General features: G+C 46.7%; 1 protein-coding gene and 1 non-coding gene across 4 annotated transcripts; one reads left to right on the top strand and one right to left on the bottom strand.

Moving 5' to 3' along the window:
* Nucleotides 1-375: 375 nt before the first annotated feature.
* Nucleotides 376-457, bottom strand: TRNAS-CGA (transfer RNA serine (anticodon CGA)). The gene has a single exon. It is a non-coding gene; the product is annotated as a tRNA-Ser (tRNA).
* On the top strand, nucleotides 379-27161 carry TIMELESS (timeless circadian regulator). 3 transcript variants are annotated; one of them, XM_078604025.1, is made up of 30 exons: nucleotides 379-948; nucleotides 2392-2554; nucleotides 3882-4035; nucleotides 4965-5079; nucleotides 5801-5863; nucleotides 6004-6105; nucleotides 6606-6761; nucleotides 7133-7266; nucleotides 7858-7945; nucleotides 8527-8703; nucleotides 9400-9617; nucleotides 10444-10547; nucleotides 10909-11078; nucleotides 11606-11731; nucleotides 12355-12506; nucleotides 13648-13745; nucleotides 14068-14209; nucleotides 15267-15468; nucleotides 15832-15980; nucleotides 16102-16190; nucleotides 16716-16845; nucleotides 17511-17593; nucleotides 19778-19926; nucleotides 21034-21319; nucleotides 21476-21544; nucleotides 22127-22245; nucleotides 22528-22981; nucleotides 24244-24322; nucleotides 24894-24973; nucleotides 26101-27161. In XM_078604025.1, the coding sequence occupies exons 2-30, from the start codon at nucleotides 2464-2466 to the stop codon at nucleotides 26298-26300; spliced, it is 4179 nt and encodes a 1392-aa protein (XP_078460151.1). In that variant the 5' UTR covers nucleotides 379-948; nucleotides 2392-2463; the 3' UTR covers nucleotides 26301-27161. The 3 variants fall into 3 exon arrangements, with proteins under 3 accessions (XP_078460151.1, XP_078460150.1, XP_078460149.1); XM_078604024.1 differs by having other exon boundaries at nucleotides 26098-27161; XM_078604023.1 differs by having other exon boundaries at nucleotides 26095-27161.
* The last annotated feature ends 246 nt before the right edge of the window (nucleotides 27162-27407 follow it).

Genomic DNA, 27407 nt, shown 5'->3' with positions numbered 1-27407 from the left:
AAAACATTTTGGGGGGGCTCGACAATTTTTGGAAACCAGTTGAATCAAACTTTTACCCCCAATTCTGTGGGGGGGTGCACTTTCTACAACTTTTTAACTCAGGCCTCCTGAAAGGCTCTTATTTATTTATATTCTTATTATTTAGTTGACGGACAGACGACGTAATAGAAAGGTAGACCATTGCGCCACCTGGCGGTCACATGTATTGCGGCAGCCAATGTGCACTGCAGCCGCAGGCCACGTTAGGTTAAGATTTAATTTGCTCAATAACATGGCATCTTTTTTTTTACAAAAAAATGCTAATGTATCCTCAAACAACAACCTTCGCAAGTGAATGCTTCTGGAAATGTACGTTTTTCAGTTACAAAAAATACTCGTCATGGACAGGATTCGAACCTGTGCGGGGAGACCCCATTGGATTTCGAGTCCAACGCCTTAACCACTCGGCCACCATGACGCAGTTGAAGAAACCAGGGTGCATAGCGATAGTTATACCTTAACCAATACATGGATCCCATATGTGTATGTAAAATTATATTTATGTTATACTTGTTTTACATTTATACTTTATACGTATTTGTATCCTACTCGTAATAAGGGCGTTACATTAAACCTTGACGGTCATAAACGTTTACAAACGCGAAGGGACCCCACACAAACGCAGCCGAATGGACCATTCCATTATTTTAATTGTCTCAGGCAGCATCCTAATTGCAGTAATTACAAACAATCAAACATTTCGTATTTACCCAATTTCAAGTAATTATTTATATCAATTTAATTTGTTTTTGTAACCGAATGATACTGCGGTATAAAAACATGTTTTATTGTTGATCACTGCGGTGAACTCGCCCACCCACGTGAGCCGGGAGTCGAGTTTTGGCGGGAAGTGGTTCCTGGATCTGAGTCGCTTCTCCTCAGAGACTCGATCCGTCGATCGGGTTTCAGGTAAACATGACGATTAAAATGATTACCTTTTCCTCATTATTTCCTCACTTGTATTGTTTGTCGTCGCTGTGGATCGTCGTACGCGAATCCGTTGAGTTACGTTCACCGCGCTCCTCAGAAGCGGCGTGTTTTGTACTGGATTATACGACGCACTTCCAATAAACATGGAACGTTCGGCCAACGCTTGGTTTGTGAAAGGGAACATTTTACCAATGCTCCGTGTACTAATCCTGTACTTGATTATTCCCTTGCATCGTATTATAACGTAGCAGTTAGGTAGCTGCGTGTGTGTGTGGCCAGATTAACATAACCTCATTTCCCTCAGGCAAACAAAGCTAATAATACGGATCATTCATGAACATTTTGATTTAAAACTTTCGTGACTGCAGGGATTCATATTCTTGGTTCTTTCGGTAAAGTCACGTAGAAGGGAAATAATAAAATACCGAAAGAACCAAGAAGAATAAAAAATATTCATGAACATGTTTAAAGGTGACCCACAAAGTCGACCGCTAAACGTAGTCTTGATACAACTTGTAGTTGAGTAATCGCCTCATCGTCCCAGATTGTGTGTGTGAGAGAGATGTTAAATACAATGGTGTGAACCCTAATGGCAGCACTCGAAATTAAATGCATGCGTTTCGATTTACAGTAAGTCCTCGTTTAATGCGGTAGATGCGTTCTTGAAAAATGCCGCGTTAACTGAAAACAATTTGGCTATAAATAATGTAACCATAGAGTTTGGCGAGATACGACGTAACGTACAGAGTAAGATGTCGAGACAAATAACTGAGGGTATTGTATCCCGCAGCTCAAGAAATTAGTTCGACCACCCAGAAACCGCGTTATAACGGGCACATTCCGCGTTATAACGGGCGCGTTCCGCGTTATAACGGTAAACGTATCGCGTTATAACGGGCGTGTGCGTTATAACGGTAAACGTATCGCGTTATAACGGGCACGTACCGCGTTGTAACGGTGCACGTATCGCGTTATAACGGGCGCGTTCCGCGTTGTAACGGTGCACGTATCGCGTTATAACGGGCGCGTTCCGCGTTGTAATGGCCAAACTTTTACCCTAATGGAAGAACCAGGTTACAGCGAAAACGCGTTATAGTCTGAACACACGTTAAGCGAGGTCTTACCGTACGAACAACTTTTATTCTAGATTTGAAGTTTTCGTGACTGTTGGGATCCATACTCTTTGGTTCTTTCGGTAAAGTCACGTAGGTTTAAAATAAATTAAGTCACGACGTTTCGGGTGCAACACAAGCGTCCGTCATCAGGTGGGACAACCACAGCAAGAAACAATTGCTGAAGTGTGCCCGAAACGTCATGATTTATTTTATTTTACTTTATACCTACGTGACTTTACCGAAACAACTCTCATTTCCGGGCTCCTGTACCATAAACATGTGTGTTTGTTTTGTGTGTCCCCCGCAGTGTCACTGCGTGCACACAGCCGCTGAAAGCCCTCCACCCGGCCACGGGCCACCCAGTGAACCTGCTGCAGGGATGGCCACCATGAACTGTGAGCTCCTGGCCACATGCAGCGCCTTGGGGTTCCTGGAGGGAGACACCTACCACAAGGAGCCGGACTGCTTGGGTCAGTGGCGGATCGTTTGCATTGATCCTGCAGCTTTGGGTCCTGATCCGGCAAGCATTCAACATTGCGCCAACGTTGGGGGCGAGGTGGTTGGAACTGTTGGACCAACGTCGGCCTAACGTTCCGTGTTTACTGGGCGGTGGTTCCACCATGCCAGATGGACATCTCAGTTACTTTACAACATCATTTGACGTGTTTCCTTCTTTGTTTACATACCAGTGCAATGGTCACCCTATATCTATGTTGATGTGACTGTAAGTAATTTTTTTTACTGTTAATGCTTTGTTAAAGTAATTTGTCCGAGCCAGATTTAGTTACAAGGAAATTAAATGTATGTGCTGGTACAAATGCCATGGTGTTGGATGTACTCAGACGGTGCATTCAGTTTCATGTATGTGTCAAACCATTCGACCTAGTCTATAAATAAGTAATATTTTATGAAGCTATGCATAATTACCTTCAAATGTATACCTCATATGTTATACTGTATTAGGATTATTTTGGCACAGCAGTTAATAGTTAACACAGCAAGACATTCCTCGGTTTGATACCTACATTGGGAGCCTTTCTGTGTGGAGTTAGTGTGTTCTCTCCCTCCGTTCTGCATGGGCTTCCTCTGGGTTCTCAGGTTTCTACCCACAGCAAAAAAAAGTTAAATGTAAATGGTATTGGCCAAATGTCCTCGCGGAAGTACGTCACCAAACATGTCAGTCACTAATATTGTAGGTGGTGGGAACATTTAACTTGAGTCTTTATCCATAATAGAAGTTTTTGGGTTAGATCGCGTAAATATAAATGTGTTGTTAAACCTGCCACCACCCGACAGCCAATTTGTAGGGTTTGTCACGGAAACAACATGCCAATTCATTACTAGTACAGCACACTGGTATGTTGGAGAGTAAACCCACAGATATTTACAATTGGGATTACTTTCCAACACACAGGTGTGCTGTACTGGTAACGAATTAGCATGTTTTGTTTACGTGACAAACCTGACTAATTGGCTGTGTCAGGTGGTGGTGGGTTTAACGACACATTTATATTCACGCGATCTTACCCAAAAACCTCTTACGGATAATATTGGTCGTGAAAGCCAACTGTTAAACTTCAGTCTTTCTGTTGTAATTTTTGTATTGGCAGCAATGCTATATTGACCTATGACCTGCAAGGAATTCTGAGAAAGACTGCTTTTGTTGTATCGCTTTTATGTAAAAAAATGTTTTACCTTTGTCTCGAGTTATGCGTTGCCAGTGCATGTGGCTTTGCTCTTGAATCTCAGAGTAAAATACAATTTCTGTATCTAACACTTTCCCCCGACATGCTGAAGAGACTGTCAAGGACCTGATCCGCTTCCTGCGCCGTGAGGATGACAGCAAGGACATACGCCAGCAGCTGGGAGATGCCATGATCCTGCAGAACGACCTGGTGCCACTCCTGCTCTACCACCACAACGACCAGGTCCTCTTCCAGGCAATAATGAGGTGACTGTGACCGCCGATTGTGTCACGTCGACACCTGAATGATCTCTTGCCTAACCATGGCACGAAATAATCATCAGCGTCATTGTGGGGAATACCAGTAGCAAAATAGATAAGCAGACAACATATCCATATATCTGTCTCGCCACGAACGTGCATGTGATGAACTACGTCACTACAAATCACTGGGCAAATCACTTGAAGGTAGAGTCTGTCTCCCCATCAAGAAATCGGTTGTGCAACTGGCAACAAAGACATACTCTTATATAAGCGCACAACTTTATCTGTGATGAACGCTGCACTTTCAGTCGTTTTCATGCAGGGGGCGCTGCAAACCTACGCGCCCCCTGCATGAATGACGGGGGCGCAGGGACAGATGTTCGATTACATTGGAATCGATCTGCAGATGGTGGTCTTCTCGCACGGCCAGCTCTATGTCACCTTATCTCGATCCCGCAATCCCAAACAAGTGAAAGTCCGCATCAAACCGAACCCCCAGCAAGGCCATCTTCTTAACGGCGAGAGAAAATTCACACGAAATGTCTGTTTTCAATTAAGTCTTCCAGATGTAAAATGATATAAGCTTTTAATAAAGAAATACAATGATCTCATTCAAAACATAATGCAATTCAATAATGTTTAATTTTAAAACTTCAAAACGGAGCATCGGATGCTTGCGTGAATGCGTCGTTCGTGTGCAATTTTTTTGTGACTTTCCTGGCCGAAGGCCGTAAATGGTTGTGAGGGGTGCCACAGGCACCCCTGAACAACCCCTAGCGATTAAGTTGCATGCAACCATGATGGGCAAAAGATCACCTAGGTGTGCACACACCTTTACACCGTGGCGTTGATGTGAGTGCGTACAAGCAGTGGCACCACGTGCCCCTGTGTCCGCGTGCTTGCGGTGGTTGAGCGTGCGTATCTGTGTGCAGGTTGTTGGTGAACCTGACTCAGCCAGCGATCGTGCTGTTTGGAAAGGTCCCTACCGACCCCACCACTCGCCATCATTACCTGGCGGTTACCTGCCACCTGCAGGCGTACAAGCAGGTGGGAAGGGAGCATTGCAGTTGCTGTACAAGAATTGTATCACATTTGAGTCAAAGCAAAAATAAGGGACCATTTTTCTATATTTGTTGCAGCCTTACATCCCTTTGTGCACTTTTAGGTATGGAAGAAGTTAGTCTACTATTCTAAATAGGACGTTTGGCAAGGTGAACATTGTTTGTCATGAAGAGAAGAGGGAGGTATTAAGCCTGGACTTAACTTGTGGGTAGAGTCAGCATTGTGGAATGTAAGATTGCAGTTCCAGACAGTGGAGACAGCAGTGGAGAAGAAGGTCGAGGTATACCGATTGTTCTCTTGCACAGGTCGACAATCACCGATTGTTCGCTTGTAGCCCCGCCCACCGCCCCCACGTTCCATTCCCTGGCTACCACATTCAGATAAGCTCATCCTCCCTTAACTTGTATTTAAGGGCTTGTCTCTTGGATTTTTCCTCACTTGATACAGTAAATTTAGCTGTGACGGTCCCACCTGATGACAGAGACTTGTTTTGCCTCCGAAACGTCGTGATTTATTATTTTATTTCTATTACTACTTCTATTATTTTTTATTTTAATTTTTCTACCTACGTGACTTTACCGAAAAAACCTAAGAGTAAGAAGAAACCCCCCCTTTTAACGGAGGTTGACTGGGGGCTTTAACAGGTCTTGCTTGCTGAAACAGAAAACATGTGAATTTTACTTCCTCGTGTGTCTGCTTTCCATAGGCGTTCGCCAACGAGAAGGTATTCACCGTTCTCAGCGAGACCCTCTACAACTTACTTCAGCTGGTCAGTTCACATGAACTAACTCTCGCTCACGCAAACATCTTCACGGCGTAGCGTAGCCTGCATAACTGAACACAAGGCCGTATGCTGTACAATGGTTGTGAAGGCCTCTTTCCACTAATTGCTATGTTCACTGTGCACAGGAATGGGAGCAGAGGGAAGAGGAAGACACGCTACTGATAGAACGTATGCTCCTGCTTGTCCGAAATGTCATGCACGTGCCTCCAGATCCTACACTGGAGAAGGTACGTATGTCCCAAAATAGTTTTTTTGACAATGAATGTTACGGATTGTGAGTTAAGTGAGATTTGATCCTCTTCTGTTATATCTTCTTCATTCTGATCATTATCAGCCATGATCAGTCCACTGGTTGTTGAAGGCCTTCCCTAGACGTCGCCAATCTGAGAAGAATAATTGACACCAATTGACGTGCATTTAAAATAATCAGTGCTTGAATGTTTGCATATAGAACTTATTTTGCACCATACATAGCCAACCGTGCTAATTTTGGTCCCTCCATATGAAAATATTTATTTTTCACACATCCCATCAGCCACACAGCCTTCTTGGAATGCATACATTTAGCATCATTGGTTCAGCACAAGCACACAATGGACCAGTGTTGTCATACACCATCTCATCGGCATAGTTAGGCTTGTGTGAGCCGATTCTGGTGAACCTGTTACGATAGAACATTTTGGGCTGCGGCCTCCCTCACAACGTTTCGACTGCACGTGTTCCCCAGAACGTGGATGACGACGCCAGCTTGCACGACCGCGTGCTGTGGGCGCTGCACATGAGCGGCATGGACGACCTGCTGCGCTTCCTGTGCAGCGCGCCCAGCGAGCAGCAGTGGTGCATGCATGTGCTGGAGATCGTCTGCCTCATGTTCCGCATGCAGGTGCTGCCACGTGCACACGCGTGTCTACGCCTATGTAATATATATAATGATAACCTTGGTGAAATAAAAGCGGCTTAATATGTAAATGGGATACATTTATTTGTCATAGATGTAACGGGATATTCCTTGAAAGAGATATTTACTGCGGCACTTTTAAACGTCACATAAATGTGGCCAACGCATCTAAAAGTACGTCACGTACATTTGTCAATGCATCTCAAAGTGCAAGAGTTTGTCCGTCGTCTTGACAACTAATTTACTAGAGGTGCGAAGATTTTTGTGTTCGCCTCGTGAACAAACCAGCATTGTTGCACGCTCGTTCACCGACCGGTGCGAGACATCGCGTGTCGGCGGTTTTCCCCGTCTTCCAGACCCCATCTCAGCTCGTGAGCACGGGCGGCGCGAGGCCGGAACGGGAGAAGGAGGCCGACACCACGGAGCTGGAGCTGCTGCGGCAGAGAGAGCTTGCCGAGAAGCGCAACCGCATGTGGCACCGGAGCTCCAGGTGCGGCGCGCGCGTGGTTGCGGGCGACAGCTCGGGCAGCTGTCCCGCGTTACTTTGGTTTGTACCGCGTAATGGTTCGGCTTCTTTGCTTAACGGGCTGGGCTGCACCCGGAGCGACACGCACGTCGGACATCCTGTCCAGCAACGCGCAGTGCAATCCGGAAACGCGTCGGAAAGTTGTTCAGCGCAACCACAAAACATATGCGGTCAACCTGCTCGGTCACTGCGCACAGTGTGAAACATTAGGCTTGTAACGATGCGTCGATTAATTGATGCACATCAATCGGGTTGAGATTTCCGCATGGGTTTTTGGTCTCGTGACATGATGCCGATAACACAATCTCGATACAATTGTGGAAAAAGACAAAGTATTAAAATCACCCAGCACATCCAACTGTACTTCCTTCAGCAATATTTGCGTTGATTATATCGTCTTTAATTGTTGGGCCAGGTAGTATCTTCTGCGTTAACTCACACATTTTTCACAGAAGTTTTAAGTATTAACTTTACAATTACTTCAACACTCATTGGGATTCATTAGTCCCTTCTGCCCACCTCTAGATTCAAAATTGCACGTGTTTGTGTTGGCAGGCACTCTCGGTTTGTGGGCACGTACGTGGTCCAAGGACACAAATCCATCAGCGATAACGACCTGGTGTTTCACCTGGGCGTTCAAAAGGTGAGATATCCCAAGGCCACAACACGTTTGCATCGCATTCCACCACGGGCCTTGGCAGGATATTGAAAAAGGTTATGGTTATTTGTTTAAAGTCACAACAAAATCAAGCTCAATAAAACAGTTTTTTGTGCGATTGTAATGGTTGTGAAACAGATGATCAATACAGCATATAGGAGGAAGATTGCAGCTTTTGCATAAGATTACTGTGCATTCTTGGACAGCACGTAGAAGCTATGAAAGTGTACGACCAGGGATTAGTGAAAATGCTAGATGGAGCTCAGATATTGGGAAACTATAAAGTTGACAACAGAGATATCGGTGTGTTGGGGACACCTGCAAAAATGTAGATTTTATTTTTAATGGAAGGAAAAAGGAACTGAGATAGATAGAATGAGATGAACAGAAAGTATTATAATTTGAACAAGGACAGTTCTCCAAAGTTATATCAAAAACCCAAAATTGCAGAGTGGAGTAGCTTTAACATCGAGGTCACGGATGCTTGGTAACGAGTAGAACAATTGATGAGGATTTAATTAAAAACCATTGTCTTTGCCCGTGCCACTCTGGCGGTTTTCCTGCAGCTGGCGGGATACAGCCACGACATCGGCAAGGAGCCCCAGCGGAGACCCAAACGGCGCCTGCTGGCGCCCGAGGCCGAAGAGCGACGCCGCTCGGCCATGAACGTGCGACTCTTCCTGCGCACATTCTGCATCGATTTCCTGGATGCCTGCTACAACCGCCTCATGTACAATGTGAAGGTGCGGCCATCGTAGCGTGCTCACAGCCACCAATGTTTTAGAATATGTGTGCGGCACCTCGGGCACAGAGGCGTTTTAAACACTGCAACGAGCGACGACGTGATGCAACTGTGCCGCGGTAGAGAGAACGGCCTATGATAGAGACTTCACAGAACTACTTCTGAGGTCCCTTCCATTGACTCTTTGCCACACACGGGGTGCTGCACACGGCCATCCATGGGGCCTGTTAATTGCACGGCAAACTGAAAATGCAGCGTTGGGAAGATTTCAAACTAACTGAAAATATTTTTTTTCTAATCAATACTTAGTGGGTCATTGGTAATATGTGCACCACAGCCCTTTTAGCAATTTCCTGCTGGATGAGGGCCTCCCCACATTGTGGGGCGTAGGGGTTATTTTACCATACTTCACCACGCTGATGAGCACGGGTTGGTGAAGTGGGGACTGAGGACCGAATCAGATCTCACTCGCCACTGGTGTTAGCTGTGGCTGGGAATTGACCCTTCTAGTGCTTCACCCCAAAAGTAAATATGGCAATGTACATAAAAAGAGCCATGTGGAAGGAAGCCTGCTACCTAGTTCGTTGTCTTTCCCCCGCATCTCTGATGCGCACAGTTGGCTACGTACGCTGTGAAAGAAGTTCAACATACATACTAGCGCATCCACACAATCACGCTGTCCTGCTGTGGGCGACAGGACACACTGCTGCTCGAGAAGGGGCAGCAGAATGACGAGAGCTACTACATGTGGGCGCTCGCTTTCTTCATGGAGTTCAACCGGCTGCGAGGGTTCCGCCCCGAGCTGGTGTCCGAGACGGTGGGCGTGCGCACGTTCCACTTCATCGAGAAGAACCTCACCAACTGCTACGAGATGATGCTCATGGAGAAGAAAGACGCCCTGCCGTGGTCCCGCAGGTGTGTGTGTGTTTGTTCCTCGCATGTAATGATCATATCTTCCTTGTGTGTATGACGGGATGATTAACACGTTTTTATCGACGAGGAGGGAATTCGAAAGTCGAGTAGTGTGAGAAAACTATAAAGATTTGGGTTTTGATCTGCAGTTTGGTGGTTGAACACAGGATAGATGAAACAAAACAGTGGTAGGCCGGGTCTTCAACATGGGTGGAGGAAATCAATGAGTTGTTCATGGGAACCATTCCCATGGCTGTCGTGATAAAGCGACTGACTGGCAACGAGCAAATGACTTGAGTGAATCAGTGAGTGCTGGATCATCAATCAACTTGCTCCAGGTTGTCTGGTTGATTGATGGTAGAAGTCTATATATACATATTAGTTAGCCAGACAAAGGCTTAGTTGATGTGCCTTGGATTGCTTCGATGGCTCCATCGCATTTTCGGAGTTCACGGTGGTTCACTGCTATGTAGACGATGGTGTCGTCAGTGCTTCCACAAGATTTGAATTCGTTGATTAAAATTCTTTAATACAGTCTTGATAGTTGATTGTGGTTGCTTTATGGAAACCCTACAGCCACTATTGATTATACATACTGCACAATCAACCAAGCATAAATCAATTTTCTAAATGAATCATGACCATGAATCGTGATCATTTTTAAAATGGTAGTGGCTGAATTGCTGCATCCCTTGTACATTTTTCATTGATATGAGAGTCAATCGTGAATCTTGATACGCACGGAGAAGTGAATGTGGGAGCACATGAGGTTCCTGCTGTGTCGTGACGGTGTGGCTGCTTTGGGATCGTGTGTGTGTGTGTGTGGCAGGATGCACCTGGCCCTGAAAGCCTACCAGGAGCTCATCATGACACTGGAGGAGATGGACAGGTCCAAGGAGGAGAGCGTGCGGGAGAGCGCCAAGGTCATTAAGAGTGAGTCGCTCGGCAGTCTATGTATGTTGAACTTCTTCAACACCGTATGTCGTCAACCGTGCTAGTCAGAGAGGCAGTGTGTTCGGTTACTGCATCGCGCGCTTTCAGATGCGCTTTTGCAGCCGTCTGGAACGCTCTTCCTTCCGATATTAGGAAGCCACTGGAGATATGCACTTTTAAATTGAGATTGAAAACTCATTTCTTTTGAACTGCTTTTTGTGTTTAGTTTGTTGTCCTTTTCCTTGCACCTCAAATTAGCGTGGTTCACTATGTACGGTGCAACAGAAGTTCCACATACATTCCCTTCATCCCAAGGCGACGCTGCAATAATGCAATGCTCATTGTCGTCGGCGACACGCAGGCAACCTGTTCTACGTGATGGAGTACCGCGAGCTGTTCGTGACGCTCTTCCGCAAGTTCGACGAGACGAAGCAGCCGCGCTCGTTTCTGCGCGACCTCGTGGAGACGACGCACACCTTCCTGCGCCTCCTACAGCGCTTCTGCCGCGGCCGCAAAGCCGTGGTCGTGCAGGCACGTGGGCCCGTGCGAGCGTGTGCCTGCTCACGTGTGCAGACGTTTTGGCGGAACATGGCCATCCAATGATTTATGCATTGAAAATGTATTATTGTTAATAATCATGATTTACGACTTGTCAATGTACTGCTGGATGAAGGCCTCCGCATGTCATGTTTGTAACGCGGATCGTTTGGTTATACTTCACCAGGATGGTCAATGTGGGTTGGTGAAGAGGTGGTCATGACCGGTTGAGATATCACCCACCACTGATGTTAGCCGCGGCCTGTATGTTCATATTCATGTTTGCCAATGCTTAGAAATCGTAAACTAATAATAGTAATGTAAGTTATTTATCCAGCAAAGTCTCAAGGTTCTTTTCATGAAGGTCCTGCTGGGTCACAGGCATACACCATCAAAACGGCGAATGTAGAAACACAATTCCCTGAGTACCTTCGACCTGGAGGCTGATAACTTTGGACCATTTTGCCCTCTCACTCACTGGCTCGCTGCTGCTGTTTCTCTGGGATCTGCTCGCATTGCAGAAGAAGCGAGTGAAGCGCAAAAAGAAGAGCAGAGCGCAGGCACAGCCGTCCAGCAGTGAGAGGAGCCCCGAGGAGTGCGAGGCCCAGTGGCAGCAGCTGTCGCAGCAGCTCATCGCCTATGCACAGGTGAGCCAAAGGGGCCACACACACACAGGCAGGATGGGTATTGCATAAATCCATCAAATTAAGTTAATTGGCAGGTTGTTTGTGGTGGAGTTAACGGTGGGTAACCTCTACGTCTGCCAAGCATGGAAGAGTAGGCCAAAAACCCTCAAGAGAGGCTCTATAGCCTTCCCTTTAATAGAGGCGTTTCCACCAGAAGTGTGAGCAAGCAATTGTAGGGCGGCACCTTTCACCGTAATCCATGCAGTGGCGTGAGCTCCAGGTTTTGGAGGTCAATGTTCAACCTATGCGTGAACTTCTTCCTCTCGGCACAAGGTCCCGTGATGTTCCCCGTGTTCGGCTGATGGTCTTGCTGTGAAGAAGGGCCATTGCCCAAAAAGTCAGCTATTATACATTTTATTATTTTGAGGCAATGTTATTGACAATTGTGTTCACTAGCTCATGGCACTGCTGGACAGATTTTAGAATCGAGGTGATGTGGCCCTCATTCACCAATACGATTGAGACGTGACAATAATAAGTACCATCCGAATTGTTTATTCCCCAATTTTGTATATAAACTGTTGTGGACATTTACAAGCAGCTATAGTAACCCACCAAGGTTACGAGAGGGTGAAATCACACAGGGTGCGGAGGCCGTGCCGGACAGCGCGGTGCCGTTTGATGCGGCGTCGGAGGTTCCTGTGGAGGAGCAGCGTGGGCAGGCCACCGCTCGTATCCAGGCGGCGCTGCTCGCCGGGCAAGCCGGCACCGCGGTCGGCCTGCTGCGCTCCGCGAGGTGCGTGTACTCCCCCCCCTCCATCGTCGCCACCACCAGTCGGCTTACTCCTGCATTCCCATTTTGCGAGCGGTATTGGTCAAAGGCAAAAAGGCGCCAAAACAGGAGCTCTTATTTAGTTAATATGTAGCATATAACCATTTGTCTATACATTATATGACGTGTATTCTTATGCTCGTGATATGTATGCATCAAATTGTGAAAGTAAATTACTGATTAGTTTTTATATTTTTGCCAATTGTACTTGTGAGATGGTACATATGAGGCAAAATAAATCATTAGTTCTGGACTTGAACCACAACCTACTTGAAATTGTTACTTGTCTAATGCCTGTGTGTCCCCGAATGTATGTCTTGCATTTGAAGCTTCGTTTATGAGAAACAGAGATTTTAAAGTCCCTTTTCAGCTCTAGTGATTTCTCTTTGGCATCACTTGGACTGGTTCAGTGATGTTACAAAAGCTCTGGACTTTAACTCCAGTCGTAATTTCTCATTTACGAAATTTGAAATTTTTGTCGGACAGCCCAGGACTCTGCCTAGGCGTGTTAAATATATCGCCTGGTATACAGGAAGTCGTGGGTTCCATCCCGACCCTGACGCCTGTATATTTTGGAGTTTGCATGTTCTCCCCGTGGTCGCGTGGATTGTTCTCTTGGTCCTCCACATGATAAACCACTTCATTAAACTATAATTTGTGGCCAGGTCACTTCTGAAAAAGAGCTGTATTGCTCAGTGGGCTTTACCTGGTAAAAAAACGGTAAATATATGGGGAGTGTAGCAGTAAGCGCCCTGCGCTACGAACCCAACTACAGGAGTTCGATTCACGCTCACAGCCAACACCAGTAACGATTATCTGAACCACGTGATTAAAAATCACTTAGTTGAGCTGTAATTTGTGGCCAGGTCACTTTTGAAAAAAATCTCTATGGCTCAGTGGGCCTTAACTGTAAAAAAATTGTAAATACATTGCATGCAGTAGACACTGGCACAACTTTCTTATGAATATAAAATATTGGTAATCAGGTAAAGGCAGATCGTGATAGTCACGAAGACTGGAATTGAGAAACACTGATCTAGAACCCAGCAAGTGGCTTCTGTATGTGTGATATGGGATGGGCTTTGTGTGCTGTTGGTTATTGTAGGGAGGTCTGGCCCGAGGGCGAGGTGTTTGGGGCGGTGGGGATAACCCCGGAGGATGAGCTGGAACTCCTGCGACAGATCCATGCCGCAAAGCTGCCCTGTACGTACTTGCACACACACCTGCATGCACATGTGCGTGCATAAGGTGCAATCGTAACCAGGCAAATGCACATGTACGAGTTTTAATGAGCTACATCACTCAAATATAAACTCGATTTTGCCGTTCTGACAGCAGGTTTATCTATTTATTGGTCAACCCCACTTGGCTTCCTGGCCTGGCCCGAACTTTTGTACATCACAATATTTTTTTTATAGGAAGCCGCTCGGCAGTGTGGGCCCTCTCGGCCTGTGCTCAGGAACTCATTTTCAAAGTCGAGAGGTAGATGTGCAATGTGGGCGTGCGCGGTTTGTTGGTGTGCCAGCTGCCCTCTCGGCATCGGTGGTTGAAGACGTACCGGTGGAGGATGACGTTGGGCCGGAGGAGATGGAGGAGGAGGAGAACGAGGAGGTAGAAGCCGTGTCCGTCAGTGAGAAGGAATTCAACTTCACGGAATACATTAAGCGGTGCGGGGTCATTTGCATTGCAACACACCTGGGCGAAATGACATATTCCTCCACTGAAAAATGATGGCAGTTTTCCCCTATTAAAATGTTCCTGGGACTTATGAAGTGAAGTGATGCAATTGTACTTGAGTGGTGCACGTTGCTCAACGCCCCTTCGCAGGCACCAAGGGTCACGTGACCACCCCGTCACCGCGTGCACGGCGCTTTTTTTTTCTGTCAAGCGAACTCGAACTGCGCAGAAATACTGTGATGCTCATTATTACACGTTACATCTTAAGGTCGTGAGTTCTTAGTTTTTAAAACAAAAAAAGGGAAGCGATAGTGCAGAGGATCTTTTGTATCTTTTGGTTACCCAGCAATTGTAGTGGGTTTAAAATAGATGTTTTATTGTTTCTTGTAAAATGTTTACTTGGTTTTAACATATTCACCTCCTGTTGTTTTTTGGACATTTAGCAATGGAGATAAAGTGGCCAGGCCATCATGTATGTATAGGTACACTGTATGTCCTATGTAAACATGGGATATAAAGTGTGAAATTCTGCGAATACCACCATCTATTTCTCTCACGATAAATAAATAAATACCACATGGTTTATAAAATTACTTGAATGTGTATTTAAGAAAATGTAGGTTTTGGCAGTTCAATCATACCACACATTCATCACTATGTCATGTTGGCAACGTTATTAAAATGACTTTGGCAGCCACCTGTGGCCACTGATTTATTTTTCTTAAGATAGATGACCTCTAAAACCGGGTGAGAGGCCATTGGGAAGATTTGTGATGCAGTGGTTAGCGCTCTGTGCTACGAACCCAACGACCTGAGTTTAATTCCTGACCACGGCTAACATCAACGGCAAACAACATCTGAACCGGTCCCCTTCACTAACCCACACTGTAAAACCACCATGGCTGACTTGGCGTGGAGAGGCCTTCCTCCAGCAGTGGGTTTCACAAAAGGGCTGTAATAAATATCCCGCGCGGATGCGCAGTTTGTTTTGATCGTTGGTGTGCGGTGGTCACCCGTTCTAACGACTGACATGTTGGCACTTTGCAGGTTTGCGAGCGCACCCGTGATGAGGGCATGCATGTCTCTACTGCGGGGCTACCGTGAGAACAGCACACACACCAACCACTGCATCGTGGTCATTCTCCATCGTGTCACCGTGGGGCTGCACATGGAGGGGCTCCTCTTCCAGCTCTCCGCGTTCCGCGTCTTCCAGGCCATACTGGCGGACCCCGCCGCTCACGTGTACCAGGTAACAGTTGCATGACAGCTCAACCATCCAGCAACAAATTGTTAACAAATTCACGATTGGTGGCAAACCGATTCACATCGATTATTTTTCGGCTGCGTTTTTACCAACTTGTTGGGTAGATGGGCGGGTTTAAGGGGAGGGCCGTCATGGCAGACACAGCACTAACAACAAGCACTAGAGATAGCTGGCACAGCCAGGCCAGCACCAACGAGCCACAGGTCATTCTCATGGGGGGACCTTCACTGATGAGTCCCATGGCATTAAACGTGAACATATAGGCAGTGCATGAGCCACAGTAACATTTCTACAGAGATAAAATGTCCATGTAACACTCAGGCACATTGTGTGTTTTTTTTGTCGCAGGAGCTGTCCAAGTTTGCGCGTCACATTGTCCGTAAGTTCTTCGAAGTGGCGGCACAGAACAACAAGAGCTTTGTGGAGCTACTGTTCTGGAAGTCGCCGGCCAATGTGCACGAGATGACCGAGGGTTACGGATCTGCTCATGATGGAGGGTGAGGTGCAGTCGTCAAACTCGGTATTTGTCAAAAAAATATTGCGAATATTTTCCCAATTTCATCACCACGAATGTCTGTATGCGCGTTCCAATTGGTGCTGGTGCGCGCGTGTGTGCAGTGGCTTGAGCAAAAAGGGCCCACGCTGGACGGAGGAGGAGCAGGCAGAGCTTGACAAGCTGTTTTCAGAGTTCCAGGACCAGATTGGAGGTCAGTTGTGGGATGTTATTAACGATTCGCTGGCCCACCTCTGCTGTGATAATGTCAATTATGAAGATTCTATTGAAGAATGTGTTACTTTTTACATGGTTTTTAACATCTTGATGCATTGTCTAATTATATTTTTAAGAGACAGGTGGCCACGCATGCTGCTGGTCATACTCCACCCTCTTGTATGCCGTGTCAGCTTTCATAGGTGCTCACTAATAATATTTGCCCCAACAGTCTGTAAAGCTACACGGGGGAACTTTACGTGAATCTGTTCGTGTGTCTGTTGTGAACACAGGTGGTGCATATGCCTGTCATATCTGAGAATATATAAAACAGCTGGATCTGTGTGTGACCTGCCAATGAGCCTTTGACACTTCATGTGGCCTTAAAATGTACCTCGCCCAGGACAAATACTGTGGTGAAGTCACCGTCACTTAGCAGCGTATGGCAGCTGTTGTTGTTGTGTACCTGTGTGTATCTTTGTTCATATGTGTGTCTGTATTTCTCTCGTGTGCTGTGTACCAGGGAGTCAAGATAAGGATGTTGTAGACCACATCATGGAGCGCATCGTGGATGCAACGAGGACGCGCAAACAGATTGTGACCCAGCTGGTGCGGCAGGGTCTGGTCAACTCGTCCAAGGAACTCAAGCGCAGGTCGCTTGGGAGCACCACATCACACCCACCAACCACACCCTGCCGTAAATCACCCATGCCCCTAGCTGAATTCCACTTGGGTGGTTGAGAGTGGGCTTGGGCAGGACATGTTACTTGAAAGTTTGATGGTCGATGATCGATACCAATGACGGAGTTGCAGCCAAAGGAGGGAACATGCCCGAGAGTTTGTCCACTGTAGAGATGGAACAATTAATTCGGCTCAAGTGCAGGAGCTGGTTGGATGTTCTATCATGAGACCATGAGAAATGGCAACTGCTGGGGAGGCCTTCACCCAATTTGGTTGATCATGGCTAATGACAATCGGGGCCTTAATTCTTCACTGCATATTTCCCAAGTAACTGGTGCCTAGAGTAGGTGGAACCTGACTAGTAATCACGTTCATGGCAAGAGGCATTCTGATTGTGGTGTTCCGGGTGCAGAAGTGTTTTCTGGGTTGCCCATCCTGAGACCCAGCTGACATTAATCCCTGATGATGAACTGGCGAGGGATTGGCCTGCAGTGGGCTGTGGCACTGTGTTTGGCACAAGCGTCTTTCAATAGCTGTTCCACCTGGGGGGGGGGGGGGGGGGATGCTCAATCTCGCAGGGTGAATGCTACGCATGCTGTGCGGTGGGCTGACGCCAGGTGTTTTCTTCACCTGGCAGGAAGGGCGCCAAGCTGGTGCTGTGGCGCGAGGAGCAGGAGATGGAGCTGCAACGTCTCTTCGAGGAATTCCACGAATCCGATGGTGACCGCTTGGCGCAAGCACTTGGCTTCAACCACGCTCTCACTGCAGTCACTGGCTTACCGGCATTCATTCGTCTCTATACCACTCTTCTATCGCGACTACCGTAGTTACCATTCCCATGAACTTCACTCGTTGATTCCTCCACCCGTGTTGAGGACTCGGTCTACCAATTGGATTGTTTTTTCTCATCCTTTGCACTAGATTTGCACTAGATTTGAAGTTTTCGTGACTGCAAGGATTCATACTCTTTGGTTTTTTCGGTAAAGTCACGTCGGTAAAAAATCTAAATAAATTAAATCACGACGTTTCGGGCGCAACACAAGCGTCCTTCTTCAGACGGGGACAACTTAGCGAAAGCACACCGCTTAAGTGTGTACATTTTTTTTACCAACGAGTATGATGATTCCTTCGCACTGCTCCATTTTGGAATTTCCTCCCATTGTTTCTTTCCCCAAGCTCTTATAACCTTTCTCAATTCAAGACACATGTTAACGCTTACCTATCACAACTTGAAAGGATAAGTGCTGTTTGTTGCTGTCTGCTTGACGTATTTGCACCGTTGGGTTATTTGCATGGCAACTGTGTTGAAAAAAACACACACCACACATAATAGAGTAATTTTCATTGAGTAGTTTCAAAAGTCACCATGCCTCTGACTATAATTGCACACAGCTGGTATTATATTTAATAAGAATGATGTAGTTATTCACTGAGGGATGTATTGTGGTGTCATGGTTATTAGACTTGAATTTGCAAACCAGATATTTGTGGGTCTCTCTCTTGGCACAGCAGTGGCAACATTGACCCCGTTTCTGAAGCCCGCCCCCGCCTTTGCCCATCCATGAATAGTTTCACCACAGTCGATCGGCAGGTCATGTGTGGTAGGTGTAAAGTGTGGGTACTGCATACTCTTCCCAAGACGTCTGGCCATCATGGAAGAATAGGCCAAAATATCCTCGAAAGGGCCTCATCAATGCTGCCCCTAGTAGAGCCACTTCCGCCAACGGTGACGTGAACAAGTAAATTAGAAACGTACGTTTAGATTATTTAGATTATTTTGCTGCTTGAAATTTCCACATAAGCCACTTTGTTGAGCTATCATTTGTGACCAGGTCACTTCTGAAAAAGAAGCTAATAGCTCGGTGGGCTTTACCTAGTTTTGTATATTTTTTGCACTCCTATCGTGTTTTTGTATCGTTTGTTGTTTAAAAGTTTTGACCCTGCCCCTCCTGGACATCTGTGGAAAAGAGCTTTACAGCTCATCGGATTTCTCCAGTGTAGATAAATATTCTGATTCATGGGGGAGAGCCTCGCCGAGTCTCGTGACTTGTCAGGAGTGTCCACCACCGGCACTGGCCGATTAGTTTTTAATGAGTTTTTTTGCGTAGCTTGAACATTTAATTAGGACCAGGCTATTTTCCATCTTAATTTTGAATAAGCATTAATTATGTATCTATGATCAGAGGAAGTGATTAAAGACTCTAAACTGTAATTATGGTTCTTCATCAAATTATTTTTTTTTCCTTATTCAAACACTGTCATTTGCTTATGATTAAATCATCTGGAATGCGCTTGGTCTTGTAATGTGTCCGACGATAGGCAAGTTTGAACTTGAGTAGTTCTCGGATGGGCCATCACCATGCCTCACAGGTGTTGTAGGCTAGCAGAGGTCAGTATGGTCAAATAATTGCCAAATACCCGCTCAGCATGGGGAGGCTTGCATCCAACAACGGACTAACAGGTTGTACAGTATAATGTCACATATCCAACTTGCTGGGGACTTAGATGTAGGCATATGTGTGAACATGTAGAGAAAATGAGTACTTGACAAAATGTGTTTGCAAACCGGTTCGAACATGGAAAAATGCTCCACTGTACGATATAAGTAAGCTGATGTACGTAAGATTAAGAATTCATCACTGTGTGTGAAAAAGGTCGAATTTGTGAATGTATGTAGAGTGTCACAGTTTCACTGCGATTGGTGGGGCCGCTTAAATGGTCAAGACAGGTATGGATCTGTTGGACGTGCAACACATTGTACTGCACATATACTTGAATTTAAACGCGCAAATGCGCGTGTTGTTGCTGGAGCTTCCGTTTGATTGTGGTGCCTGGTCGCGCGGGAGGGGGGGGGGGGTGTTTGACGGCCCTCATGGTGGTAAGTGTTCTTCTGACCTGCCACAGACTTGCTGGACAACATCGTGCGCAACCTGACGGCCAAGAGGTCGCGCAAGAAGGTGGCGGACAAGCTGCTGAGCATGGGCCTGGTATCTGACCGGGCACAGCTGCGCCGGAAACGCCCATCGAAGAGCTCCGGAAAGTCCTCTGGCAAGGTTGGCAGCAATTCCGCTTGCACACAAATGCAGCGCTGTTGCGGTCCTGAGAATAGGTTTTCCCCTTTTTTCTGGCAACAAAACAGGTGTTAAGATGTTAAAACACCAAACTGAAATCTTTTACAAGGAATCACGTCTGCATTAACCACAATACTTGTGGTCAGAATGCAAACAAAATACATACTCTGATAGTATATGCATTGTTTTTTAAACTGATTGGTCCACACCAGAGACAGCTTTCTTTCGAGCCTAGTCTCAAACGGTGTTCAACCAGAGGACACCAAAAGGCCAAAAGGCCAAAAGGCGTGCTCTGGTCTAGCTCCGCCTTTTGGCGTCTTCTGGTCTAACACCGTTTTAGACGAGGCTCATAAGAAAGCTGTCTCTGGTGTGGACCAATCAGTTTTAAAAACAATGCATATACTATCAGAGTATGTTTTTTGTTTGCATTCTCACCACAAGTATTGTGGTTAATGTAGATGTGATTCCTTGTTAATGGTTTCAGTTTGGTGTTTTAACATCTTAACACCTGTTTTGTTGCCAGAAAAAAGGGGAAAACCTATTCTCATATTTTGGTACTGGCAAAGGAGTTCCCATGATATTGCAGTCCTGTGCACCTCATTTCTTTGGGCATGTGTGTGTGTGTGTATTTTCTTATTCTTTGTAGCGCCAGGGTGTGAGGGATGATGATAACTTGGGGAGGCTTTCATCCAGAGGTGTATAAATCATGGCTCATGGCGATACTGATGATGATGATTTTATTTTAGAATTTCTTTACTTAGGAATGCATTTATTAGAATTCCCTGCCTTTTTACATCCATACATTCAATACACAAATCTTATTACTTTCTGCTTGTGATGGATTACTACCTATATTCACTCCATGTTTTCTAAGAACCAATTACAAGCAATACACGTGACTCAAATATAAACAATCTTCGCCCTTAAGATTTGACGTATCCATTGTGAAGTTACGAATTATTTTATATCAATGAATCGGTCATTATATCCCTCTTCGTCGGACATTATCTAGCATACATTAGGGCCTTGAGACAATTATGTGTGTGTGCATCTGTGACTGCATTTGTTGTCTTGTCATTGCACCTACAGGCCAACTCAAACAACAATGCCGACCCATGGGGCGATGACCACGATCATCTAGATGTGGATTCCGACGACGAGAAAGAAAGCAGCGAGGACGAAGGGAGCAGCGATGACGATCAACCTATCCAGCGAGCCGGGGCAAGGCCCGCCCAGGCAGCGCCCGCCCGGGCAGGGCCCGTCCGCCCCGGGAAGAGTCGGGGAGGCAACCGGAATGCTCGCAGAAAATCCCGGCCGCTTGTGAAGACCAGCCCTGCTGAGCTGCGCAAGCTGGTGGCGAAGGCTCGCAAAGGAGGTGCTATTGCGTCCCGAGTCGGTGCCGTAGCTAATGAGCGTGCAGGCGGTGTAACTGCTCTGGGGCCCAAACACTGGGATACATAGAAGCTAATACGAGATTTGTTATTCTGCTGACTTATCGGATGCCCTGTGTGTGTGTGAATTTCTTTGGTAGGGCTGGCGGAGCCGGTACTGTGGCTTGGAAATTGCCTGAGACGGACGGCTGATGACCGGGAAGAGGACGGTGGGACACCAAAGTCCATTTGCTTTTTAGACATTTTCCCCAATTGTATATCGATTCTGAAAACGGCGTCATATCACGAAGTACGCATTCAGCTCTCTTGTAGAGCAGTAGCACCCTTCTTGGTAGAGAAGAACCTACAGAAGCACAGGTATCACAAAGCTAACTCTGAGATCCCTTCATATGACCTCTGGTCCACCTGCGGTGCCACTTAGAGTAATGTTTGCCACATGACATTCACACAAATACAAATTTTTTATCTCAAAGCTGTAATTGAAACAAATTAACTACAGAAACAAATTTAACGTGATGAGTTTTTCTTTGTTATACAGTCATTGGTAGCTGAGCTGAGACCCATCAACTCACGATGCTTAAAATCCTGTTAAACCGCAAGTTGGGCGGCTGAAACCCCGATCTGAACACAGGAACTCAGCGGTGCCAGCTCGGCTCTCTGGCATCCAAGCTGCAAAAGACAGCAGAGACCGTTCAGACAGCCGTCCCCTGCGAAGCTCTTACGTGATGTTGAGTGGTTCACTGGTGACATCTCTCTAACCCCCGTCCACTCCTACACACACTGACATGCAGGGATCTCCCTGCCGGTGCCAATGGTGCCGCTCTCGGAGGAGAACGAGGACGCCATGGAGAACCGGGTGTTCCGTCGGTTGCTGCGCGCGCTGGGCGTGTGCTCGCCGGCCAATCACGAAGTACGCTGTTCCTCCCTGTCACGGTGATCAATGGCGATACATTGCAATATGGTTTGGATTTATATATCCCATACAATAATAATATCTGTAAATTGTCTTCCCTGTTATGCAAATGCATTTAATTATTGCATCTGCTATGATTTATATTTGCCTGGTTTTTATTTGATTTTGTTATTTTGGTGATTCAGGTCTCTTTTGCATATGATACTATCCTTGTCTCTTGAGCTGTCAACTGCTTAATTTAAACACACTTAAAGTGCTTATTTCTGTGCGTATGGACAGGAGACGTTTTGGAGAATACCGGCAGAACTGACTCCTGGCCGCTTGCGCGAGATCTCCGATTGCCTGAGCGCCCCCACGGATGATGATGGCGATGATGACGACGCTGACGCTGGTGGCGGCGACGGCGCCGGCAGCGGAGACAATGACGAAGTCAGTGACGATTCGGCCCCTGAAGGAGAGGCGCAAGATGAGAGCTCCGACGAAGAGGAGCTTTCATGGGGAGCGGCGGCGGACTCTGTGCCGTCCCCCGTACGACGCGGGATAAACAGCGACACCAGCCGAGTGTCGTCCCCACCCCCGCTGTCCACTCATGCCCGCGTCCCCGACGATGACAGCGACAAGGATGATGATGACGGGGGACATGGCGTCATATCGCAGAGTGGCGGACGACGTGCCGAGGCCCTGCAGGCCCTCCTGAAGCGGCGCAAACAGAGGGAACCGCGATCACGCCGTGGTAAGCGTCCCCAGATTTTCTTTCAGCCCATCGGTTTATTTTTCAAATTATAATCAGTTTTGGCAGAGTCATGATATCATAATTAGCTATGATTGGTCTACACCTGGATGAAGGTCACCCCATGCCATCACCGTCTTCCATGGTCCTGTGATGGAACAATATATCTAGCTCCTACACAAGATCGAAATTCTTTGGTTTCGGGTGAGTTTCCTTTTCTGACACTCCATTGTTAGTCTCGATCATAGACTATCAACTCTTCTTTCAAATGTGTTCAGCCCAAGCCTTTTACTGGTAGGAACCTCCTGGTTCCACCAGCCCACAGGGGATTATTGTGTCCATCCGTCCGTCCGTCGTGCATCAAAAAATGGGAGGGGTGGGACTGGGTGGGGAGGGTGGGGTGGGGCTGGGTAGGGCTGGGTGGGGCTGGTCACCTCGTGGTGCCCTTATAAAACTCAACGTTTAACCTACTCACGCCGGCTTGTGCCCGCCCTCACAGTCGGGCATATTTGCGGAATACACCACGCCGCTGTAAACCCTGCCCATTAACCGAGCAACCCAACGCTCCTACCAGCTCCCTCCGCAGGACAATGTGTTCTTAATATGGTGTCTCTGACTTGGGTTCATCTTTCTGTCTCTCGGTGCTGAAATGTCGTGCAAAAGAAGTGGTAGGAACCCCTCGAAATGTGACTGCAGCATTGCAGCTTTGCAGTGATAATAAGCATAAATAATGCCATTTATTTACCCGGAGAGCCTCACCTTGTCTCAAGACTATCATGCTTAGAATATTTGTAATGTGGAATGTAAGCCACGTATTCAGAACATTCTGAATCTCTATTTAGACTGGAGGAATCCGATGAGCTATGAAGCTTTTTTTACAGTTGTCCAGTATGGGCAGGTCAGCAAGTCATGCATAGCACATTGTTTGCATATCCACATTTTTTCACTAGGACATGTAACGATTTCCCTGCCTTGCAATTGCATACATTTACACAATCGTGGATAAAATTTAAGTCAAGAACTGATTCCCCTTTTAACGTATTTGTGAATGTAGCGCCTCTTTGTGGCTACAGGAATCGTGTGAACCACTTGCATGTAACGTAGACAATTTCAAATAATCGATTGTCACACGCACGATGAGGTGAATGCACCGTAAGCGTGAGAATGGCTCTGAATCAACGGTTCAACGCGTCATTGCATGCTGTCGCACACAACCCATCGGCATACAGTAAATATACTTTGCTTATACCCCTGTTTACATCCAGCAAAGGTGCCAGTAGACAAGCCGCAAAAGAAGAGAAGGAATCGCAACACCAACTCGGAGGAGGAGGAGGAGCAGAAGAGGTGAAGAGTTTTCGTCGAACCTGGGCATACGAGATAATACTACAGTTTCATGATTTGTTTTGAGAGAACACCGGGGAAACTCGGAGCGCTCTGCATGTGATTCGCATTACTTACATCTCTTGTCAAACATTTTAAAGGGCACCCTCAGTGGCAGCTATCCCTCTGGGCATAAGGGGACTCAGCACTTTGCCAGCAAACAGGACTTGGTCTGCCAGTAGAGGGCGATAATTGCTGCTATGTGTAATCCCCGGTGCATAATTTGCACATTCATTTTTCGAATTTAGCCAATTCGGACCATGACGCCGGCACACAGTGGCATAATCACTTGGACTGAGAGGGGATCTTTGACGTCCACTGTGAAACAAAATATCCACGGTGAAGCAGACGGCTTCGCAGTGGATTTTCTGTGGATATTAAAACCGCGGTAACAACCAGGGCGGCTGCCGGGCCTGAACCCCGCGACAAGCGGCAAATGCACTACCCCGCTGAGGCCACGAGATGACATGTGGACGTGCAGAAGTCGGGGAAATGGGTTGCCGGCCCTCTCATGCGAGCGAGCTTTCATCCGCAGGGGCAGAGGGGAGAAGCGACCGGCGAAGCGTACCCGTCTGCTGCGCGACAGCGACGACGACGACAACAACGACACGGAGGGTATCTAATGAGCAGACAACACGCCTCCTTGTCATATCTGAAGTTTGTTCTTGTTTACACATCCCATCAGTCGCACGGCGTTCTGGGGAGTTCGTCATTTTGGAAATGTCAGTTCTACACAAACAGACTGGAGCGGTTTTGGCATAGGGGGTCTCATCAGCAGTCTTGCTTAAACAAATGCTGGTGAACAGCCAGATGTTACAGGCAAGGGACGCTGTCTTTAGAGGTGTCCTTTTTCGACGCAAAACTATATAAGAATATAGGAAACAATATATGAAGAGAAATTATCTGCCCTAGAAATCCCTTTCTATACAAGATAATTTGACTCTGTACAAAATTAGTTTATAGATGCATTTTTGACCTTTGAAGGGTTAGTCTATAACTAAATATATGCTAATGGCAAAATGTATATGTAAATTTTAAGAGTTTTCCAATATAAACATTATTAAACTGATTTTCATCAGGGTCCCGTGGTGTACCATGCAATCTCCAACTATTGTTCACTCCGTCTCTCCGGTCTCTGTCGCTCTCTGCTCTGACAAAGGATTATTGCACAAAAGTCACTTCTTGTCTATTTAGTTTTCCTTTTAGGGCAGTATTCTTGACGATTGTGGTGTTGTACCTTTTTGCTCCACCATTGCTCTGTGTAATAGAGCGCATACCGTCAGTCCTATTTGTCTGCTCTGTCTGCTGTATCCCTGCATCGTCTCCCTCACCCCATCCCCTGCTGGCGCACGCCGAACATTTCTTACCGCGTGGTTCAACTCGGGCTGCACAGCGTGAAGCCAAATGAGGCTGCGTGGGTTTTTCCGCGCTTTCGCGTCAACTTTGACCGATCCATCCATAATGCGTGCTGTTGAAAAACGGACCCAGTCATGCCATTACATTAATTGTATAAAACACATCAGATACAGCTGCCTTGGCAACAGGGGCCTGACTCATTAAGTGCCCGTGCAGCAGTGTGAAAAATGAACCCCACGTATCATCATTATTCCCATCAGGTTTGAGAGCCTTTAATGGTACGCAGCGCATGCGTGTTTGACAGCGCCGTGCAGGTGTTATCTCTGCTATTTGCGTTTAATTCTTTGAGCGGCCCTGCGGGGATTGATTCCGTGCGTCAGCAGCAGCAGCAGCAGGCGTGCTGGTTGAGGGGCCGGGGGCGGAGGCAATGGAGGACGAGGTGGAAGATGAGGTGGAGGACTCCCCAGGAAGTCGTCCCGTCGTCACCCGTCTGGACGACTCGAGCTCGGGCGACGAGGCCGTACCGGCGAGACGCCGGCCCAGGCAGCGAGTGATCATCGACGAGGATGATGACGAGGACGAGTGAGGAGCGAGATCCTGATGGCCGAGACGTCGTCGCGTGGTGATGTCGTGGCATCGTGATCCATAGGCTCGTCATGGTCTTAACGAGGACTTGGAAGAGTGACCCCCGCCCGAGGAACATCCAAAACAGTTGTGAAGAAGCTTCACTGGAGTGCATTTGCTCCTTTCCATCATTATCATCAGCTGTGATCATCCACTGCTGGTTGAAGGCCTGCACAAGATGTGCGGTTCGTGGGGGTTGGTTGACCGTAAATCATCTGTGCTCCCTTCCATCGGCCTAAAAATGCAACTCAAGTGTTACATTTTTCCACGTTAAATCCCCACGTGCATTTTAAGCGTTCGCACGTGCAGTTGATGGAACTCTTCTGCAACGAGATACAGTTTAGAATCTTTTTTTTAAGTTATTGCTTTTCAATAAAGTCAATGAGGTAATGGAAATTTTCACCGTGTATCGGTTTGGCCATGTATGAAATCTGCATGTTCCCTTCCAGCTGTGCCTACAGCTGGACTACTGCACCGCATGTGTTTGTTTAATGGGGTCATTTTAGGCCATCAACACCAGCAACTGTGTTCTCATCAAGCCATCGACCAGTCACCATGCTGCATTCATTATCGTTAAGTCTTTTGCAGCCAACACAAATAGTCTGCTGGTATAGCGTTCTTTCTAATGCAGCTGGAATTTTCTCATTTTTCATTTCATCAATTGCTTAAGTGCTTTGCAGCGTTTCACCCGTTGTTGTTGGAGGGTCGTGTGTGGAAAGTTTGGTAATGTTCAGTTCAACTAAGCCTGTTTTTCGTCTGGATTGTGTGAAATTGCCCGTGTTAATAACTTTACATGAATAAAAAAAATTGTCTTGGTAATTTTCAGGTTGTCCACACTCTGGATGTGTTCAGTTTTACCAAGCAAGAGTTGGCTGCAGTGAATCAAGATGTCGTACAAAGTGTCTGGATGGCTTTTCTTAAACGTGGAGCAATGGACTGTGGGTCAGCTCAAGATCTAAAATTGGAGAACCCATCCCAAATATTTTAACTACAATTGAACACCGCTGCACCCCCGCTTCATCTGTGTTCAAATAATAATGTAATTTATCTGGGAAAGCCTCACTGGGTC

This window comes from Lampetra planeri, chromosome 21, assembly GCF_965212315.1.
Source record: "Lampetra planeri chromosome 21, kcLamPlan1.2.h2, whole genome shotgun sequence".
Classification (NCBI taxonomy): domain Eukaryota; kingdom Metazoa; phylum Chordata; class Hyperoartia; order Petromyzontiformes; family Petromyzontidae; genus Lampetra; species Lampetra planeri.
This window is presented reverse-complemented; position numbering and strand designations above follow the sequence as displayed.

Bases quoted from the DNA above. Each gene is read 5' to 3' on its own strand.
- TIMELESS (XM_078604023.1), top strand. From the start codon at position 2,464: ATGGCCACCATGAACTGTGAGCTCCTGGCCACATGCAGCGCCTTGGGG. The intron at 2,555-3,881 runs GTCAGTGGCGGA...GACATGCTGAAG, and splicing joins CAAGGAGCCGGACTGCTTGG to AGACTGTCAAGGACCTGATC. The intron at 14,210-15,266 runs GTGCGGGGTCAT...GGCACTTTGCAG, and splicing joins TTCACGGAATACATTAAGCG to GTTTGCGAGCGCACCCGTGA.